The following is a 21749-nucleotide window of genomic DNA, read 5'->3' as shown; positions in this document are numbered from 1 at the left end:
TGTTGGTCCCATGTTTCATGAGCTAAAATAAAAGATCAGAGAAATTATTCATAAACACAAAAAGCTTATTTCTCTCAAATGCTGTGCACATTTTAAATCCCTGTCAAATGCTGTGTGTTTAAATCCCTGTCAGTGAGCATTTTATCCCTTGTCAAAATAATCCATCCACCTGACAGGTGTGGCATATCAAGAAGCTGATTAAACAGCATGATCATTACACAGGTGCACCTTGTCCTGGGGAGAATAAAAGGCCACTCTAAAATGTGCAGTTTTGTCACACAACACAATGCCACAGATGTCTCATGTTTTGAGGGAGCCTGCAATTTCCATGCCAACTACAGGAATGGTCCACCTGAGCTGTTGGCAGAGAATTTGTTTATTTCTCTACCAATGTCATTTTAGAGAATTGTAGAGACCACGTGTAACGACGCCAGCCCAGGACCTACACATCTGGCTTCTTCACCTGCGGGATCGTCAGAGGAGGGGGATGCTGAAGAGTATTTCTGTCTGTAATCATTTTGATTGGCTGGGCCTGGCTCCCAAGTGGGTGGGCTTATGCCCCCCCCCCCAGGCCCACCAATTGCTGCGCCTCTGCCCAGTCATGTGAAGTCCATAGATTAGGGCCTAATGAATTGACTTCAATTGACTGATTTCCTTATATGAACTGTAACTCAGCAAAATCTCTGAACAGTACATAATATGAATCTCCTTCATTTTCCCTGTCTCCTCCCTGGAGGGCTATTCAGCAAGATGTTATATTTTAGACTCCTAAATGAACAAATTCCAATTGACTCCCACTCTGCGACGTAGTGCCAAAGGCATTTGAGGAATTTAAATGAACTGCTGAAATCATAGTCCACACAGCCTGTGGGGTAGCAGAGGAACAACAGGGGAGGTGCACGAGTCCCTCCACACTTCAGGAAATATGACCTGTTAAGTATGTTACAGTAGGTCACTTATTGGCTCTTTACCTATGTTATATTTACAGTTCTGAAATCCTTATTATCGACAAAGTTAAAATGGCTAGGCTAAAGGGGAATTCTGGGTAGAAAAAGGGGAGAGATATTTGTAATGGAAGAAATCTTGTTGATTTACTGCATTGTTTGGGTCTCTTCTTTCCAGTCAGTCATTGTGATACCACACAAGAACAGGAAGTTTAAGAAAAATATGTGAATCACTGAAAATGTGAGTCACTGAATATTCATAATTTCTATTCTGTGTAGTTTTATGTCTTCAGATTTTAGAGTGAGATGAGGACTTGAGAGGAAAAGGACCTAATGATTCATCATGGGTTGTTTGTCTGAACTCTTGACTATTTGCCTAAAATCGTGTTTTTCAAACTCTTTTCTTACAATCAATCATAATTTCACAGTAATGTTGCCTTTAAACATGCCTGTCTCAATATGAGAATCAAAAGGAAATGTGGGTATCAAATTCAGAAGAGGTGCGTCAAAGTGAGAAAACTTGTGTGAAGTGCTCACAATTCTAAATCTTTCCATACAAGGCAAAACGTGATGTAATTTCCTTTCCAAGAAGCAAGGGAACTTTTGAGTATCTATTCAACTGGGGATTTTTTTTATGTAATGGTGAGGTGGAAAAGGCAGTCAAAGCAATCGAAATGTGTGTGACTGACAAGAAATCAAGGGATTTTGATTTGATGCTGATCTTTCATCATTACACCATTTCAATACATGGCAAAGACTTTAGCACGTTGATTGTATTCACTCTACATTTGTATAACTTGAAATTTGGGACCTGGCACAAACATACATTTTCACTTCATTGATGCAATTACTTGCAATTTACAGAAGCAATAACCTTTCCCCACAAATCTTAAAAGTTTTACTTTCAAGGAATTTGCATACATCTGATACAATAACCACTTTGATGAGTCATTATCTGTAGTGTAAAGACAATGGGACATGAGATCAGCTAAGCTGCTTATTCACAGGCAGCCCAATTCAGATAATTTGTTTGGTAAAAAGACCAATTAGTGGCAAAAACATCAGAATTGGACTGCCTGTGTAACACACCCGTAGTGGATGGAATGTGCATTCAAACTGAATCCATATTTCATGGTTTAGCCTATGACATTGCACTTAACTTTACTGTCATGACTTTTGTCAACAGCGTAGTTAAGGGGTGGTGGAGCCGAGGTCTTTCCTACCTCGCGTTCCCTTAATTTAAGTAAAGAAAGACTGAACATGCAAACAGCCCATCGTCTGACAAATGTTGGGAGTATGTTTTGTTATATATGACATGTTTATTGAAAATTAAAGATATCCCTGGCCTATCACTTGGAGGACAGTAAGAGGGATTTTCTTCCTGACACAGGAGGTGTACAACCATCTCTCATACCCACATATAGAACAGCACTTAATCAAATAGCTTTTTTTATGGCCATCTGTTTATGGCCAGAGACAGATAGAAGAGACTAGAGAGGACTAGCAGAAAGCACATTTCTTTGCAGATGAATCTTGTCCAGTGATGTGGAGTTCTCAGTTGGACTGCTGGTTTTCAGTTGACTTTATGCAGATGTTTTTTTCTGGGAAAGGTTGATCTTGTCACCCAGACTCAATGCCATGCCCTGTAGAGAGAGGGGAAGTGTTACTTGCAATGTATAAACTTCACAAAATAATACCACCCCGATGTTTGCATTATTCTATATTTACTACTAGCACTACGTCTACATCGCAAATGGCAACCTATTTACAAAAGTATTGCACTATATAGGGAATAGGGTGCATTTTGGGATGTAGTCTGAGTGGGGAGTGAGTTTCTCACCTGGCTCTTGGCCCGGATGCGGATGTGTCCGTTGACAGGGGCATCAGGACCCAGGTGGATGGGCTTCTCAATGCTGACGTTGGCCAGGGCGTCTTCACCGAAGATGGAGCGGGCATACAGGTTGGCAGCCATGAAGCCACAGAATCCAGAAAGTGCCTGGTTGTAAGGACAGACCAGGTGGAGTGAGTGAGTGAGCATCACATGCATTACTACCTATTTGACCCAGTAGTAAGAGTCTGATTGGTCCTGTAGAAACATGCTCAGTTTGCTGAAGACAGGGCTATTACAAGAGAGAGTCAAGCTTATCTGTCTAAATCCATTAGTGGATTGATGAAGAACTTGAAACAAAATAAATAGGTATATATTGACTGTATCTCGCAAGGTGCCCTTCTCTTTCCAAACAGATTGATTCAATCAGATAATTATAAAAAGCCATTTAGAAATCAAATCCTAACACTGTAAAAAAAGGTAGCAGCAACAGACATGTTCGACGCTCTGACAACTTCCACTCAGCCTTCCTATCTGCCAGGTTTAAAACCTCCATTCTGTTCTACACATCATCCTATTGATGTAGTTCAATCGGCAATATTCCACGACTACTGTACCTTCTCTGGGGTCAGGCACTTCATGTTGGTGGAGCTGAGGATGTGGTGGAGGTACTCGTTCAGGTCTGCAATGTTGGTGTTCACCGTCACCTAGAATAAAGTGTTATTACGATCATCCACTGAACACACTAACAAAACAAAATATGGACAGTTCTCTTATCTAGCAGTAGTACCTTATTCTCCCACTCAAACTCGGCCCACATCTGTCTGAACTCTGCATCTGTGCACGAGGCTGGCTGGATGTAGTCCATGATGTCAATGTGGATGTCACTGAGGACCACGCAGTTCCTGTCGCTGGCAGCTCCTGATACGTCATACACTGAGACAGACAGACATTAGAACTGATGTCGTACACATGGAGTGGAGGCTGGCATCAGATTATTCATGACAAGTATTCTGACAGAAGTTTGAAGTGATCCTCTTACCTATGTTGCCAAATATGATGCCATTCTCTGTGGACGCCACTTTGACGTTAGCCTTGATGTTGGCAAAGTCATGGGGTGCCAGAGTGAGAGGCGAAGGCTTCTCAACCAGCTTGAGGTCACCTGTTGGATTGAAAGGTTTATATCAGCATTAGACATACATCACCTATGGCAAACAAGAGAAATTGCCCTGAAACAGCCCTTAGTAAGGTTGTATGACTCGGCATATAGTCATATGAACTATAGTCATGAACTATAGACTAGAACCTCACCCAATGTCGCCAGCTCCAGGGTGCAATTCTGAAGGGTGTCGTTGGTTTGGTTGACGACCAGCACATCCAGCACAATGTCATACTGGTTGACATGGACATAGGCCTCAGCATAGACTGGGTCTGAGAAACCAGTCAGCTGGGTAACCTGCAATACAACATACACTCAGAATGACATGGTCCTCACCAACCTGTTGTTATACAATAACTACCTCAACAGCACTAATAGCTAAGATGAAAACGTACATTTCTGAATAGGATCCTGATACAATCCATGCCAGAGCCAGAACTTAGAAATGTTATATTCATTCCCTCTTTCATAGTCGTACCTATGGAACAGACCTATAAAACACAGATTTCTCTGTTGCTACGGCTCAGTCATGTTGGAAACAATGCCACCTGCTGGCAACTTGAGGTACATCACATACATCTACTATCCAAAAAGGCACATGACCATGTGATTCGCAAGCACACAATTTTGTAATTCTGTAACAGAACAGTGTGTGTGTCTACTGGGTCCTTGTAGGTGTACCTTGTTGAGTTTGGAGGCCATGGGGTCATTAGCCTCCTTCTTAAGAGTGGTTCCCATGGCAGCCAGTAAACTGAGCTGGAACTGGTCCTCCTTGGAGGACGTCTCGTTCTTGGCCGTCAGTTGCATAAAGGAAATGGGGTCATCTGCCTGCACCAGCACGTTCCGTTTCTCTGACTCTTTCTGTGGATAAGAGCACAGAACTCCATCAGCACATAGCAATACAATCCAGCAGTGTCCAAATGGATAGGCAGCCAGGTGAAGGGAGAACTAGAGTATAGCTGATTGAACTGGGAGAAGGCAGTGGTTTAGTGAGAAGAGTGGACTGGAAGCTATGGCCTAGTAATCTAGCAGCCAGCGCTCCTCCCTACCTTCTGAGATAGCTTCTCCTCCTCCAGCCTGACAGTGAGCATGTGAGACAGGGACTTGCGGCACTCCTTATTAAAGATGTCGTTCATGAGGGGCGAACACTCGGACAGCACCTTGAGGCACAGCGAGATGCGGTCCACATCGTCGTCTGTGATGGGCTTCTTGGGCAGAGAGGACTTGCCCAAGTGGAGGATAGTGGCCATGATCAGCATAGACTCAGCCACAAAGGACTGAAGGGGAGATGGTGATAGAGCATTAGAATCACTTCATGACTTTCAATGGACAGTGAATATGTTTCACAACCGTTTCAACCGAAACAGTTTCACAACCGTTTCAGAAGATAAGAGGTTCTATACTTACATTCTGTCTCTTTTTATCTTGAACGATGGCGACATATCGCAGGGCCACTTTGGTCAGGGTTGTGGCCAGGGAGGCTGCCACATAGAAGTCTCCGTCCATCAAGAAGCCCCTGAGAGGAGGCCTACAGGGAAAGGGATGACAGTTTAATTGAGTGTCACATCATCCACTTCTGAAAGACAATCACTGCAAGCTAAGAAACTATGTATTTTAGACACAAAAGGTGACTTCTTTTACCTGTCCTCTTCCTTCTTTGAGGGTCGGGAGGAGCTGAGGGCGCTCTGTGTGACGTAGGTGCCCATTTCTGTCACCAGTTTGGCTGCTGGCGCTGCGCTCACCTCTTCTTCCGGCTTCCCCTCCCCAGCCTCTTTCTTGATCTCGTTCTCTACTATGGGGATCTGAAAAAGGGACAGACATGAGCAACTGGCATCAAGTATCACTCTGGTATTGAACGCTGAAAGTGAATGAATAATCCATAAGCACACACACATACCTCGCCAAGCGACCTGCGCACTTCTGTCATCACACTCTGAATGTCCTCTTTAGTGCTGCAGTATTCTCCCAGGATCCAAAGCGCTCCTCTGTAGATCCTAACACAGTTTAAAAGATTGGATGTCGGCATTAATTAAACAAATCTGTAATTCTCCAAAAGTATCCTGTAATTCTCTATTTATATGCAAGCTTGTCAGTCTTGGTCTTACTTGACAGTCTTGATGGCGTGGAAGACTTCCAGCATCTTCTCGATGATGAGGGGCCTCAGGTTGTCAAACCTCTGAATGGCCTCCCTCACAAACTCCAGCACATCAGCCGCCGCTGCCTCATTAGTGTCACTCAGGAACTCCATCAGCTGAGTGACACACATATGTTATTTAGATGACATCACAGAGGACAGAATGACCCTAGCTGTGTTTGATTTCAGGGTTTGTATGTGTGAACAGGGTAGACTCACCACAGGAATGACATTGGCCGCCATGTCAGGAAAGCGTACACTGCATGAGTGGAGGGTGCGCACCAGCAGCTGCCTGAATTTATCAGTGTCCTCATGCTCCGTCACATTGTTGGTCTTAATCACCTCCTTCTTCAGAACTATCACCAACTGGAACACAAACACCTTAGTTAGAATAATCATCCTTTTACAAAATAGACAGGAGAGGAGAGTCCACAGAGACAGGAGAGATTAGTCCTGAGGATGACACCCCCACCTCCTCTACGTTTCGGGATGAAACTAGGTCCAAGGCCAGCTGCAGGGTCTTCTTCCGGACCTCGAGGTCAGGCGTGCTCAAAACACGAAGAATGTCCATCACCAGGTCCTGGGTGGACAGAGAACAGACATGTTAACCAGGTTATTATTACACTTCAAAGACTTACTGGTACCTAACATGGAGTCTGTTCACCAGGAGCAACATTAATGAAAGTGAAGACGGAGTACCTGGAGAACACGTTCATGAGTGGGATGCTCCTTCAGCTCTATCAGACGATCCAGGACGATCAGCTTCACGTTGTTGTCACTCTCCTTGATGATCAGGTCGATGTAGCACTGGGCAGCAGCCTAGAACAAATACACAAATGCCATTGAAAGACAATACCAGACCAAAATCCACAGCGGTGCTGTGATGTAGATAAGTGAGAGGGGGTACCTTGATGGCAGTGGGTGCGCTGGACAGCGTGACAAGAGTGCCAGCTGCCTCGTACTTGACGGCTGGGCTGGAGGACTGCAACAGGTTGTAGATGCAGCGGATGAAGCGGGCACGCTCAGACGGGTTAGCGTGGCACACCTAAACATTGAGGAAACAAGAGACATGACAAATAAAAAATGACAGTACTTACGTGGATATAATTTCCAATTGAAGCTTTGATGTTTTCTTTACCCCTTTCTCTCCCCAATTTCGTGGTATCCAATTGGTAGTTACAGTCTTGTCTCATCTCTTCAACTCCCGTACGGACTCGGGAGAGGCGAAGGTCGAGAGCCGTACGTCCTCCAAAACACAACTGCTTCTTGACATAATGCCCACTTAACCCGGAAGCCAGCTGCACCAATGTGTCAGAGGAAACACAGTACACATAGGGACCGTGTCAGCCTGCAGAGCCCGGCCCGCCACAGGAGTCGCTAGTGCACGATGGGACAAGAACATCCCTGCTGACCAAACCCTCCCCTAACCTGGACGACGCTGGGCCAATTGTGCGCCGCCACATGGGTCTCCCAGTCACATCCGGCTGAGACAGAGCCTGGACTCGAACCCAGAATCTCTAGCGCAATGTAGTGCCTTAGACCACTGCGCCACTCGGGAGGCCCTTCAAGCTTAGTTTTAATTTTCTTTAACTCATAGCATAATGTCTTAATAGACCACACACATTGGCATATGTTTCAGCTTGCTCCTTCCTCAGTGCATGTGAGACAGAGAAACAGACATCAAGTGACATCCTGTGTTTTTCTTTACATATTTCTCAAAAGAGATATCTGGAGGTTTCTAGTGGGATTTTCTGGTGGGAAAATGTCTGAAGGACTCACCTTGTAAATGAGTTCCACAATGACCAACTGGAGAATATCTCCAAATGTATGCACTTGATCAATGCAGGTGCTGAGGTAATCCAGAGCTCTGTCCTGCACAGTGGAAATGACCAGTGTTAGTCCCAGACACAGAAAAATGTTGGTGAGCAGTCTTTAATAAATAAAAAACTGAAGATGCAATTGACCTGGTCTGCGTGAATGAGCATCATGAAAGCATTTCTCTTGCAGCTGGCATCTTTTTCATTCACAAGGAAATCATGGATCAACTCAGGGGCATCTGGGATGAGATTTTCAAAGTTCCTGAGATGGAAATAAAATTGCTCAAGTAAATGCCATGTTCTGCATTAAGGGTCATAAACAGTCATAACGAACTTCCGTATTGTATCACTACAGTAAGTTTACCTGTAGATTGTGTAGATGGCCAGTACAGCATTGCGGCGAACGTAGCTGTGGCGGTGCTCCAGGCAGGCGCGGATGGCGGGCATGAGGGGCTCCAGCAGCTCAGACTCCTTCAACTTGCACAGGAAGCGCAGGGTGGATCCACGGATGAACTCATTGGGGTGCTGCAAGTCCTGAAACAGACAAACATACATTTAATGCCTCTTATTCAAGGATAATAGTCACACATCATACTTTCTTGTGCTAATTATATAATTTATCGAACATTCAGACAGAAAGTACACTTGTGTAGTATGCTACTATACCTTTCTGTAGGCGTCACAGACCAGGATCATCTCCTGAAGCAGCTTGCCATCTGGAGTCGTCTTGGGGACAATCTCCCAGAAGACTAGCAGAAGCTTTTTAATGGTGTGGTCTTGAAGTGGGAGGACAAATCGGATGATGGTCATCAGTAGGCCTGGCAGCTTCTCTCCATTCAGTATCATGATGATTACCTTCTTCAGGGCCTCTGTCTTTGCCTTGATCTCTCCTTTTTCTGATATCAGGAAAAAATAACATTGTATTACTCTTAAAGTCACACTAATCATAGATCATTCACACTGATTGTTTAGGGCCAATTAGGTGCCTATTGACAATGCAGATAGGGTCAACAAAGGACACTTACCTAAATCTGCTTTGAGACTGACTTCCGATGGAGGTTCGGTGTCATTTGGAACATTGATCAAAGTGTAACAAACATTCTCTGCGGCTGTCATTTTGCCGGATGGATCGTCTTTCCTCTTGCAACACCCCAATCAACAGAACTGTTAAAATGATTCCTATGAAGTACCCATCAAGTAATGTTAATGCATAATCCGACAAATGTAAACATAGATGCTATTGCACATAAGTTACTGAACACGATTCGTGCTTTCTAATACTGCACAGCTGTAGCTAAGAAATATATGGTAGCTAGTCGACACGTCAGTTAGCTAGCTTGTACTATAGTAGTTAGTTAGTAACGCTTGTACTATAGTAGCTAGTTAATTTTCTTCATTCACACAGGCCGCCTCGGTTGTTAGTTAGCTAGTATGCTAGTTATTGACAAGTCAATGGCCTAACGAATTATGCAACTCAATCAGTGATATTCACTAAAAAAACAGATATGCAATATGCCAGTAACACTTCACAGAGCCTATTAAGACGTTTTGATTTTGCAAATTGAGCAAGCTCAAACGCTTGTCGTCCATGACAGCTAATGTTAGCATGCAAATGCTGGATGGATACCAAAACATATTTGGAATAATTACCCTAACCAATCTTTCCAAAATTGGTCACGATAGAGAAATAAGCACGTAGCTGCCTTTTACTGCACGTTTACTATATTTCAAAATATCATTTGTCGCGTCTGTTATTTAATTGGGAATCTGTAAAATTGCTGATATCTTCTCTAGCTGTCCGTTCCCAACTTCCCTGTGACGTGGAAGATTAGCTACTTTCTGAGCCACATCACTGCAACAGCAAGTGAAAAGGGACAAATAACCCGGATATCTAGACGCGAAGACGAAATTCTAATTATGAGTGTTTCCCAATATAATAATCTTCTATATTGCCTCCATGTATGTACTCTGAACCGATGCTTTACATATTTTTCCTGCAAGTAACATACATTTGCTCTTTATGAAATATTGAATTGTAGATTTTGTTTATCCCCCATCACTTGGTATGGCCCAATCCAGAGGGTTGACCAAGCCACATTATATAAGGCTACCATTTCAGTTGGGGTTGTAAGTAGGTTGCGTTACCAGTGATTATGATTCAATAAAGTCCATAGTAATCCCGGGTTAGTCATGATGTTTGAACATCTGTTTTTCTTCTTTTTTTTTGTTCAAAGTTCAGTTGGTGCTTAGGTATAAATAAACCCACTTCAGTTCCTACCTTCTCTTTGAAAACATCCACCGAGTGGCCACATAAGAACATAGAATGACAATGCAGTAATGAGAAAATATAACATCACATTTACATTTATTTTAACAAACCAGACAAGTTCAGAAAAAGTTGTATTTAATGACAAAAAAATGAATGCAAACATTGAATGGCTAACAAAAATCATAGATAGTCGACTTGAACATAATGGTAATTGTTCTCCATGTTGATACAGTTACAAGTGAGTGTGGGTGGAATATTGGTTGTGGACAGGATGCCATCCAATGACTGAAAGAATCAGGGATAAGAGCTTTGTCATCTTCACACTGTCTGGGACACACTTCAATCTCAGAGCTCCATGGGCTCTTCTGGCTTCTCTGCTACCACCTCGTCGTCTGGCTGGGCAACCTGCAGCACAACAAGAGGACAAGGCATGTGCATTGTCAGGTATGGAGATAATAAGATTATTGACGGTACATTATTCAGTTAAGGCAATAACCGTTCCTCTTGACAAGTTTCCTCTGAGAAAATATTTGTATTCAAAATTTGCCACAGTTTTTTACCCTTCTCTGTGGCCTCTCCTCAAGGCCTTCAAGGAATGATGCCACATCGCCATCATCGTAGATGGTGAACTCCATGTCCTTGCCAACAATCCCTACGGACACATTCTAAAAGGGCAGACAGTAAGTTGTCAATCTGTGATTTAAGTTGTGTTCTGATCCCCTACCCTTCTCTCTGAACCCCTCATGAATTTAAAAACATTGAATTAGTGTAAGAATGGCTAGGTGTTTTCACATAATAGTAGGTATACCAGTCCATCCTATCATGGGGAGCGAATGAGAGCCCACTTCAGGGTGAGGAGTAGATAATTGGACAGTAGCCTGATGGAAAAGTCTTAAGGTTACTACAAGCTTCACTCCGTTGATCTACGTGCACGTGGGTGCAGTGGGATTGTTGGAGCAGGGGATATGTTTTGGTAACATGATATCCTTGCTGGTCCCACTCCCATTCAAATCAAAATGTATTTGTCACACGCACCAAATAGAACAGGTTTAGACCTTAGTGAAATGCTTACTTACAAGCCATTAGCCAACAATGCAGTTAAGAAAAATAGGTGTTAAGAAAGTATTTACTAAAATAAACTGAAGTAAAAAAGAAAATAATAGAAAAATAACCATTTAAGACCAACAATAAAAAAAAACAGTAGCGAGGCTGCATGCATAGCATATATGCATAGTCATTTTAACCATACATTCATGTACACACCACCTCAATTGGGCCGAACAACCAGTGCTCCCGCACATTGGCTAACCGGGCTATCTGCATTGTGTCCCGCCACCCGCCAACCCCTCTTTTATGCTACTGCTGCTCTCTGTTCATCATACATGCATAGTCACTTTAACTATATCTACATACTACCTCAATCAGCCTGACTAACCGGTGTCTGTATGTAGCCTCGCTACTTTTATAGCCTCGCTACTGTATATAGCCTGTCTTTTTACTGTTGTTTTATTTCTTTACTTACCCATTGTTCACCTAATACCTTTTTTGCACTATTGGTTAGAGCCTGTAAGTAAGCATTTCACTGTAAGGTGTTGTACTCGGCGCACGTGACAAATAAACTTTGATTTGAGTTGCAGGGTGTACCGGTACAGAGTTAGTTGAGGTAATTGAGGAAACATTTACATGTAGGTAGAGGTTTAGTGACTCACAAGGGGGCGATAGCAAAGTTTTGTAATGTTATTTATTTTTATTAGTTGCAGCCTGGCTAGCTGGCTTTAAAAATAGGAAGCTAGCTAGCCTTTTTAACATCTCACATATATCTCCATGTGAAATAATCAGATGTATCATTTAAACATATGCACTGGCAAATATTTGTATACTTGCAGGTTTAACTACAGATGGGGGAACAAAGCTTCCTGAAGCTGAGGTTTTCAAGACAATTGTGTCAAATAGGTTCATTACTCAAGTCTTTAATTCACACAGTGTACGCCTACTGTTCAAAATAATTTAGAGCAGCCAAATTAGCGTGTGCTCAGCATAGCCTTTTTGTCTTCTACCAAACCAATCAGGTGGTTGTTCGACGAAATGAAGCTTCGGACGTCATTAATAACGTTATTCTGATAAAGTGATACAGGCATTGGCACACTGCTTCAAAGTACACTTCTTAGAGATTTTGACACATGCCTCAGAGCTCAGGCATCAAACGTAACATCACTAAGTGTAGCCCAAAACATTATCCCAGTTTGATATGCTGCTTGTGTATTAATTCCCATATCAGAGAAAAAATAACATGGCTAGCTAGTTGGCTATAGCAGGTTCTACCATTTCACACTAGCCTGATATTTTGTTTAGAAGTTATAACTATCTTTTGGGTGGATTCTTGTTGTTTGGTTATCAATGGAAATTAGGCTACTTGATTAATAACCTATAGATCGGATCGATGGAACCAAGTGACAACACTGCCCCCACGGCTGTGGAAAGAATGATACGGCGCATCTCAATTTTCAGGTAGTAGAAAAGCATGTTGAATGCCGGATGGTATTACAAGAAGCAGCCCCTTTTGTGACAAAAAACGACATTCCAACATTGCGCTACGCTCTGAATCTTGCATCTCCATAGAGCTTGCAGTAAGCTTAAGGTTTACCTTTGTGGTAAGATCTTGTTCTGCAGGTAGAGTTTCTCTCAGTCCCCGGAGGCCATGTTGAACCAGGTCATTCAGTTCACCTACAAGACAGAATGAAAGTTTTACAACGTGCTTACATCAGAAGCAGAGAAGAAAAGGCTTAAAATACTCACAGTCGAGAAAAGTGTCCATATGTCTTTCCAGGTAGGTACGTGCAGACTGGGAGCGGGCCCCTATGGACATGGCCTTGCAATCAAAGTAGTTGGCAGAGGGGCAGGTCTGGAAAATGTGTGGCCCCATATCCTAGAAGAGACAAACAATATTAGATATGACATACTATTCCACTAATATTTATAAAGGGACAAACCAACCAAAACACATCTTACATCATATCCTGCGATGAGTAAACCCACACCATAAGGCCTTCTTCCATATCTCTGTGTAGGGATCTGGGTTTCTGAGTGCTAGGTCAAGGTGGATTGTCTTAGTTGCAACGGTGTAAAAACGTTTAAAATGACCAATATAGACAATTCATGTTAACCATCATAAAAACTAAATTTGTGGTAAAAGGATACTGCTTCCAATTAGTGTGACCAAGCGGGACACAGGGAGAGGCCGATCAAACACAAACCTGGAGTCCAGGCACTCCTGACGCATAAAGTTGCTGAAGGAGTATGATGGTAGAGAGAAGTGTTAACCTCAGTCAGAAGAACACTGTCTAATTCTCTTCAAGAATATGAAAAACCACGCACAACAGATCCTCTTACCAGAGTAGCCTTGCATCAGCAGTGAGGCCAGCAATGGAGATGCCAATATGGCTGTCGACATGTAGAATTTTCTTCTGATGGGCAGCCAACTCGGACTGAGCTCTCTGGACAAGAACACAAAATTAGGATTATAAATAGACAACATTTACACTACTTTTCATATAATCATGTCCTTGAATGCAAAATCAATGTAAATTGTACCTTCAGAGCCACAAGCACAGCATGACTGCGAGATTTCAGACCCACTGTGGCAGATCCTTGTTTCACTGCTTCCATAGCATATTCAATCTGATGAATACGCCCCTGAAACACAAAACAGTGACCTGTTATGAGTCACAAATATTGCAGCTGAAATTGCTAACTGTTATGTTACCTATATTTGCAGACTTACCTGTGGACTCCAAACGGTGACATCATTGTCATACTGGTTGCGGAACTAAGAAAAATACAAAGATTAGTCCACAATCTAGAAACCTACATGTTGCTGTCGTCATAGTACAATATGTCATAATTGATTCCATAATAGAAATCAAGTTCCATTTGCATGTGAAAATGTTATCATGGAATCCATTATTGCTACATTGTTTATATTTATGTTGGCTGCCCAAAGCCCACTTTTGAATGGTAACAGTTACTTCTTAAGTGTCTTTAACAAGGCAATGACTCAGCTAAAACAGCGCTGATTTAACTAGCTAGCAACACAGGTTGGTCTTCACACAGTGAAGCTTGACTTCAAGTTGTGAAGAAGTAGCTAAGCTCGCTAACGTTAGCTGAATAGATAACATTAGCTAGCTAGCTACTACCATTGATTCAAATTGTAGCTATGTCCAATAACATTAAGCAAGAAGTTAGTTACTCCTATCATATTCTACCCAAAATATGGGATAGTCACAGATTAGGGATGCAGCCATAGCATTTGTTGTTGTCTTAGCTAGCTTTCTATTTCATTACCCTTTTTTTACCGGTACAGTAGCGTGGCTAGTAAACTTAACTAAATGCTTACTCATTGCTGGATAGCTAACTAGTTAGCTAGGTAGCCTTTCCATCCAACTACAGATAACAGAGATTTCTGGTGCATTTACTTAATATGTTTGCATTCATTTTTTATATATCGTACATATTATATTATTTATTCCAAGCTTACCATGATGATAGAGCTTTCCACCAACAAGAGCCTCAGATAACCAATGAGTGCTTGATTACTTTTCCTATTGATGTCTGCGCAAAGGGAAACAAGTAGATCATAGAGAGGGGGAACCGCGTTCTGTATTTTTCTCTCTGCCAGATGTGATGTGAAATTATTCACCAGACACTGCTGAAGAAATCATTAACCCCCACAACACACAAAGTAAAAACGTGCAATTACTCAATACACCTAATGTTAAACATAATCTACAATCTCGTCGAAATAACTATTTCCCCCTGAAAATATCGATTTTGAAGGTGCGTTCCTTATTCTTACATAAATATCACTTGCTTTCTATGATATATCCAAATAGAGTTCCATCTTCTCTGATATATGTAGTGCTCAAAATATGCGATTCCTTGGAGGAACATTGCTTTCATTTACAAAGTCCCATTAGAACACATACAAAATAGGTATTCTAAGATTAAGCATTTTTTCAAAAATGAAGTGGTAAATTTCGTTAGTTTAACATATTTGGAAATCTTTCAATATCACAGGCCTGCCAGAGTAATTAGGCCTAGATAGGGGTACAATAGCCTGGCTGTGTAATTACACTAGAAAATAACTACTACTATTATTACTACTACTTCTACTACCACTAATAATAATGGCTAAACCTTCAAATAATGGGCCTTATTGTTGGCCAAAATGTACTTTATCAATCATAAAGAAACAGATCAAGTTTCATATCTGTTTGAAGGCAAGATCATTTGACGTTTGGATTTTGTCCAAAGTAACGCAAGCAAACTCAGGTAAATTGATAAATGCACACTTTCTTTAACCTCACTGTCAACATGTTGACGTTGTGTGGTTGTTTTAAGCTGTACATATTATCTTTTTTTTTTTTAGGTTTTCAGTGTATTTTGAACGCGTTCAGACAATGCAATTAATTGTGATTTAAAAAACGCGTGCACTAAAATTACAAAAAGTTAACTCGAGCTGATTAACTCCGCCAGCCTTAGATTTTATATAGCAGCACTCTTCTTCCGTTTTCTGACCGACCATGAGAGTGCACGGTTTGTTCCAGTGCTGCAGAGCGCGTGCCTGTGTAGATCTGTAGTTTTTGTAGCGGATTGTCACATCTAGGCGGCGACACGGAGTCCCTTTTATCTAAAAACAACAACATTTCACCTTCTCTTTCTTTTAGTCAAAATGCTTGAGCACGTTTGAGTGACCATGGAGTGCGTTTGCCGTCATGTAGTTGAGTCTTAATACGTCGAGAATATTGGGAGAAGGAAACTTTTGAAGGAATCCAAGGAGCTACAGTTGAAAACATGGCTGTTCGCGAGGAAGGAGAGGTTTTGCACAGTAAAATCAGGCACCACGATGGGGTTGCCAATGCAAACAGCACAGAGAGCTTCAGGAACGGCTATGTGAAGAGCTGCGTCACCCCTTTAAAACAAGACCATCAAAGGGGATTTTTGTTTAACGTCTGTAGGTTTTGCAATGAGGACATTCTGAATTCAAAAATATTTCGAATTTCTGGCCTATACCTGGGTGCATTCGCAATTTTTGCAGTTTCGTTGCTTATTTCCAGGAGCTTACAAAGTGACTTCAGCTTTTGGGATTTGCGGACTTTTCTGTCGGGCTTCTCTCAGTCCATCAGCCCTCTCTTTAGCATAGGCTGTGCATTCTTCTTTTTGACCTTTTATTTAAGGAGGAAAAAGAGGGAAAGTAATACATGTTGGCTTGTGTCACTGCCAGCATCATGTTACTTAGGGGATTTTTTAGTTTTGCGGTTTTTGCAGTGGGGAGAGGACCAACACCAGATGCAAATGTTTGGCAGGTTGTTATTCGTGTTGGGCTGTGTGGGTCTCCTAACACTGATCCCCACTTTGAAACTCAAACACAGTGTTCTGATCCTGGTGTTTGCCAGTGTTGTGTGGTTGGTGTCTTTCACCAGTCTGAGCTGTCTGCCTGCACTCCTGAGACCCGTGTTTGCGTGTTTGGCGGGTGTCTCAGGCTCGCTCTTGTCCCTCTGTTTTGACCATTATTACCCGTCGAGGGAAACGCCGAATAGGATCTCCAGCAACGAGGAGAAAGTCCCTGTGATCAGACCCAGGAGAAGATCCAGTTGTGTTTCTTTGGGGGAAACGTCGACCAGCTATTATGGCAGCTGTAAAATGCCTCGCAGACCTTCATTACCGTGCATATCCAGAGAACAGGTAGGTCATGGGCTGGCATAAAGTTCATCATTGCCTTCATTAATTTGTGCAAAAAGTATCACTGACTGCTCAGAGTGAGCACACGTGCGCAAGAGTACACAACCTTGAACCTGTGGTCTCCAGCAAGGAGGCAATTAAACCCCATATCCAGAATGCATAGGCCTACAGTAGTCCAGACATACAATCACCCCTACACTGCTGAACTATTCACCATCCAGGTCATTCACCTCTACTCACACCAAATAATCGTCTCTTGAAATAAACTATTCTGATTGTCCTGCAATAATTAAACCCATATGACTAAAACATGCAGCCACATGCACCAGAAAGTTAATTTACTTAAGTGACTTTTATTCAGACATTCTATTCTTGTTTGTTGAGTGTTGTGTTGATGACAGGAAAACCTGTCAAACAAGTTAAGTCCAAGTTAAAGCGTGATCACTTATGGTAGAGTAATCAATGCAATGATCATTATTTAGTAATTCACTCCATAAGTGTAATTTTCATATTGGCTTAGAAAACAAGTGGTTAGTGCTACATGTTCACTAATCTCTGAAGTTCTCTATGAGGTTATTATTTCACTGTAGTTAGGATATGGTGTGAGGCCACTGCAATGGAAAGTGGGAGTAACATCAAGTGTATTTATTTGGCTTCAACACTCACTGTATTCCAGGCAATGTATTGTGACCACGGAGGATATTCAGTCCCCAATTGTTCAAGATGGAAGATATTCATCCAAGACCCCCCAATAGTCAAACATCCTGTTCACACTTACAGTAGATTGGAAACAAACAATATCACTGACCCAGCTGAGCAAGGCAAGCCCTTTTTAAAGGTTCTGTCTGTAAAATGTTATAGGTGACAATTTTTTTTTTTTAAATGCCCCTTGATTTTATGAAAACTTGATGACTTGACAACATATTACTTTCTTATGCATGCCCAATCATAACATTCAGGGATGTGAAATATTGCTAGCTTGCTTACATTTTCAATATCTAAGCTCAAGAACCAATTGTGTATCAGAAAGAAGCTGTTTTTGGAAGGACAGTGCCCTTCACTCTGACAGTAAATAGACCTCAGGCGTCAACATCAAATTATGTTCCATATTTTAAAACCCTAAAGGAATGTAATTCCTTTTAAAGATTTATAATAACAGGCTATTTGTGTGTAGAAACTTTATGGATTGCAGTCTGCCTTCATTTTATTATCAGTGATGGTAGCTGATTCTAGTTTATTTGTGAAATATTTAGGCGTAATGTCACACATTAACAGTAAGAGTTTTCAAATCCAACGAGGGCAATATGTTCAGCTGACATTTTAGTATGTGCTCTGCCCTCTCTGACCATATTAGATTAGCCTATCATATTGTTCATTATCAGTTTGATTTATCCGAATGTAGTTTTGCCTCTCTGATTCAGTCTGAACCTGTGACGTTTTATAAAAGTGACCTGCCAAATATTGTTTCAGCAATAGCCTTTGTTGTAAACTGGACGACCTTAAAGATGGAGATTATTATGAAAAGATAAGACACATAAGCTGCATAAAGGATGTTTTATTACGGTGTTGTAATAGCACACTTCACTCATACAACACAACATTGAATTTGTTCTTTGTTCATTTGACTCATTGTCCTGCAGTGGATGTTGTCAGGAATAGATTGCAGACTCAAGTCTGGATACTACCATACAGGTCTGGTCTAGCGTTAATGTTGTCAGGCAGTGAGGGGCATTGGTGTAGACCAGTATTGATCAGTGAAATAAAGATGTCACTGCCTGTTGTCCAACTGTATTGACTTAACAAGAGAGGACAAGAGTGCCAGCATCACCCAAAACTGGCTACTGTCCTAGCTGAAGGACCATATTTTAATATCGCAGGCAAGGACGTTAAGAGTGTGATGTGCACGTCAGGTTCAGTGTCCACAGTCAAGTCCTGAATGTGACACTTTGTCATGATGTAGTGTAGACTAATAGTAATTAAGCCTAGCTCAAATATGGTTTTAGCAGACACATTTAATTGGGAACTGAAAGGACGAACTCAAACGTAATACTAACCATAGATCATACTTGTCATCCACACATGCATAGATTACTGGACTTGTTTGGTCACACATTAAATGGCACCTCATGTATCATGACATTACATGATTTGTTGGTCATTGATTCATCAGAAAACGTATAGTAAAATCATTTATATTTTTGGGGGTCAGCACATGATGCTTATGACATGCTGTGTGGAATGTGGAAAAGACTAACTCATGTCAACTTGGGAAAAAAAATATGATTTTTACCTTAAAAGAGATTGTCAATGTTGCAAGACACAATGTGGAAAAATACACAATTTATATAATATTTTCCACAAATGAACAACATCACCATATACGATCAGTGGTCAACCACATTTGGGTTTGCATACAAAGTTTAGACACAATCCTTGCTTTTGTCCAGAAGCTCTGTTGGTATTGACATGATGGTATGCTGTGTGTCCTGTTCTGCATTAGATCCATTTGTTGCCAGACAGTGATGCATTTAGTCCTTGTTTGTTAAATGTTTCTAGTTTCCACACAACAAATGTTCAGTGTTAGCTGCCAGACACGTATCAACACCAACACCTTTTGATATGAGACCAGGTGCAGCTGAAATCAAAATAATTTAGTCTTTGAAAGACAACTCTGTTTTAATAGGCCAGTCTCTTGCTGGAACTCTCACATGATAACTACAGTTAAAGTCGGAAGTTTACATACACCTTAGCCAACTACATTTAAACTCAGTTTTTCACAATTCTTGACATTTAATCCTAGTAAAAATTCCCTGTCTTAGGTCAGTTAGGATCACCACTTTATTTTAAGAATGTGAAATGTCAGAATAATAGTAGAGAATGATTTAGTTCAGCTTTTATTGCTTTCATCACATTCCCAGTGGGTCAGAAGTTTACATACACTCAATTAGTATTTGGTAGCGTTGCCTTTAAATTGTTTAACTTGGGTCAAACGTTTCAGGTAGCCTTCCACAAGCTTCCCACAAAAAGTTGGGTGCATTTTGGCCCATTCCTCCTGTCAGAGCTGGTGTAACTGCGTCAGGTTTGTAGGCCTCCTTGCTCGCACATGCTTTTTCAGTTCTGCCCATAACATGTTTTATGTGATTGAGGTCAGGGTGTTGTGATGGCCACTCCAATAGCTTGACTTTGTTGACCTTAAGCCATTTTGCCACAACTTTGGAAGTATGCTTGGGGTCATTGTCCATTTGGAAGACCCATTTGCGACCAAGCTTTAACTTCCTGACTGATGTCTTGATATGTTGCTTCAATATATCCACGTAATTTTCCTTTCTCATGATGTCATCTATTTTGTGAAGTGCACCAGTCCCTCCTGCAGCAAAGCACCCCACAACATGATGCTGCCACCCCCGTACTTCACGGTTGGGATGCTGTTCTTCGGCTTGCAAGCCTCCCCCTTTTTCCTCCAAACATAAGGATGGTCAATATGGCCAAACCGTTCTGTTTTTGTTTCATCAGACCAGAGAACATTTCTCCAAAAAGTCAAATCTTTGTGCAGTTGCAAACCGTAGTCTGGCTTTTTTATGGTGGTTTTGGAGCAGTGGCTTCTTCCTTGCTGAGCGGGCTTTCAGGTTATGTCGATATAGAACGAGTTATACTGTGGATATAGATACTTTTGTACCTGTTTCCTCCAGCATCTTCACAAGGTCCTTTGCTGTTCTGGGATTGATTTGCACTTTTCGCACCAAAGAACGTTCATATCGAGGAGACCGAACGCGTCTCCTTCCTGAGCGGTATGACGGCTGCGTGGTCCTATGGTGTTTATACTTGCGTACTATTGTTTGTACAGATGAACGTGGTACCTTCAGGCGTTTGGAAATTGCTCCCAAGGATGAACCAGACTTGTGGAGGTCTACAATTCTTTTTCTGAGGTCTTTGCTGATTTCTTTTGATTTTCCCATGATATCAAGCAAAGAGGCAGTGAGTTTGAAGGTAGGCCTTGAAATACAGCCACAGGTAAACCTCCAATTGACTCAAATGATGTCAATTAGCCTATCAGAAGCTTCTAAAGCCATGACATCAAGTTCTGGAATTTCCAAGCTGTTTAAAGGCACAGTCAACTTAGTGTATGTAAACTTCTGACCCACTGGAATTGTGATACAGTGAATTATAAGTGAAATAGTCTTGTCTGTAAACAATTGATGGAAATATTACTTGTGTCAAGCACAAAGTAGACGTCATAAAGTTCAAAGTTCTGAAGTTCAAATGTATGCAGATGATACAGTGATATATGTGCATGCAAAGAGCAAACAACAAGCTGCACAAGAACTCACTACTGTAATGGTCCAGGTTACAAAGTGGCTCAGTGACTCGTGTTTGCATCTCAATGTGAAAAAAACTGTTTGCATGTTCTTCACAAAGAGGGCAACAGATGCTACTGAGCCAGATGTCTATGTGTCAGGGGAGAAGCTCCAGGTGGTATCCGATTTTAAGTACCTTGGCATCATACTTGATTCCAACCTCTCTTTTAAAAAGCATGTGAAAAAGGTAATTCAAATAACTAAATTCAATCTAGCTAATTTCCGATTTATACGAAATTGTTTGACTACAGAGGTAGCAAAACTGTACTTCAAATCTATGATACTCCCCCACTTAACATACTGCTTGACTAGTTGGGCCCAAGCTTGCTGTACAACATTAAAACCTATTCAGTCTGTCTACAAACAGGCTCTCAAAGTGCTTGATAGGAAGCCCAATAGCCATCATCATTGTCACATCCTTAGAAAGCATGAGCTCTTGAGTTGGGAAAATATTGTGCAATACACCGACGCATGTCTTGTATTCAAGATCCTTAATGGCCTGGCT

At 41.6% G+C, this 21749-nt stretch overlaps 3 protein-coding genes across 4 annotated transcripts in view; 1 reads left to right on the top strand and 2 right to left on the bottom strand.

Annotated features, from left to right (window-relative positions):
- Window positions 1-1828: 1828 nt before the first annotated feature.
- On the bottom strand, window positions 1829-9722 carry LOC115116664 (coatomer subunit beta). Its single transcript, XM_029645154.2, has 22 exons — window positions 9533-9722; window positions 8908-9061; window positions 8549-8778; window positions 8247-8416; window positions 8030-8144; window positions 7845-7937; window positions 6973-7110; window positions 6765-6884; window positions 6538-6645; window positions 6285-6431; window positions 6037-6182; window positions 5829-5925; window positions 5573-5733; window positions 5339-5459; window positions 4981-5208; window positions 4613-4792; window positions 4084-4228; window positions 3815-3934; window positions 3563-3708; window positions 3390-3479; window positions 2785-2940; window positions 1829-2587 (listed from the first exon to the last, which is right to left on the bottom strand). The coding sequence occupies exons 2-22, from the start codon at window positions 8996-8998 to the stop codon at window positions 2528-2530; spliced, it is 2862 nt and encodes a 953-aa protein (XP_029501014.1). The 5' UTR covers window positions 8999-9061; window positions 9533-9722; the 3' UTR covers window positions 1829-2527.
- Window positions 9723-10269: 547 nt separating this feature from the next.
- Window positions 10270-14788, bottom strand: LOC115116667 (proteasome subunit alpha type-1-like). The gene is made up of 10 exons (XM_029645157.2): window positions 14686-14788; window positions 13933-13977; window positions 13743-13844; window positions 13542-13645; window positions 13350-13438; window positions 13161-13231; window positions 12948-13077; window positions 12796-12875; window positions 10712-10816; window positions 10270-10556 (listed from the first exon to the last, which is right to left on the bottom strand). Exons 1-10 carry the CDS (start codon window positions 14686-14688, stop codon window positions 10497-10499), a joined length of 789 nt encoding a protein of 262 aa, XP_029501017.1. The 5' UTR covers window positions 14689-14788; the 3' UTR covers window positions 10270-10496.
- A 978-nt stretch (window positions 14789-15766) lies between these two features.
- Window positions 15767-21749, top strand: part of LOC115116666 (cGMP-inhibited 3',5'-cyclic phosphodiesterase 3B) — an 84502-nt gene continuing 78519 nt past the window's right edge. For both annotated transcript variants that reach the window (XM_029645156.2, XM_029645155.2), the window contains exon 1: window positions 15767-16892. In XM_029645156.2, coding sequence (XP_029501016.1) covers window positions 16002-16892 — 891 coding nt within the window. In that variant the 5' untranslated portion in view covers window positions 15767-16001. The remainder of the gene's footprint in view (window positions 16893-21749) is intronic.

The sequence above is a fragment of the Oncorhynchus nerka genome, linkage group LG28 (assembly GCF_034236695.1).
Source record: "Oncorhynchus nerka isolate Pitt River linkage group LG28, Oner_Uvic_2.0, whole genome shotgun sequence".
Taxonomy (NCBI): Eukaryota; Metazoa; Chordata; class Actinopteri; order Salmoniformes; family Salmonidae; genus Oncorhynchus; species Oncorhynchus nerka.
Note: the sequence above shows the minus strand (reverse complement) of the source record. Positions and strands in the feature narration are given on the sequence as shown.

Bases quoted from the DNA above. Each gene is read 5' to 3' on its own strand.
- LOC115116664 (XM_029645154.2), bottom strand. From the start codon at position 8,998: ATGACAGCCGCAGAGAATGTTTGTTACACTTTGATCAATGTTCCAAAT. The intron at 8,417-8,548 runs GTATAGTAGCAT...TGTCTGTTTCAG, and splicing joins TCTGTGACGCCTACAGAAAG to GACTTGCAGCACCCCAATGA. The intron at 6,432-6,537 runs GTGGGGGTGTCA...TTTGTGTTCCAG, and splicing joins CATCCCGAAACGTAGAGGAG to TTGGTGATAGTTCTGAAGAA.
- LOC115116667 (XM_029645157.2), bottom strand. The intron at 13,232-13,349 runs GTATCCTTTTAC...CCTAGCACTCAG, and splicing joins GGTCACACTAATTGGAAGCA to AAACCCAGATCCCTACACAG. The intron at 10,817-12,795 runs GTAAACCTTAAG...CTGCCCTTTTAG, and splicing joins AACAAGATCTTACCACAAAG to AATGTGTCCGTAGGGATTGT.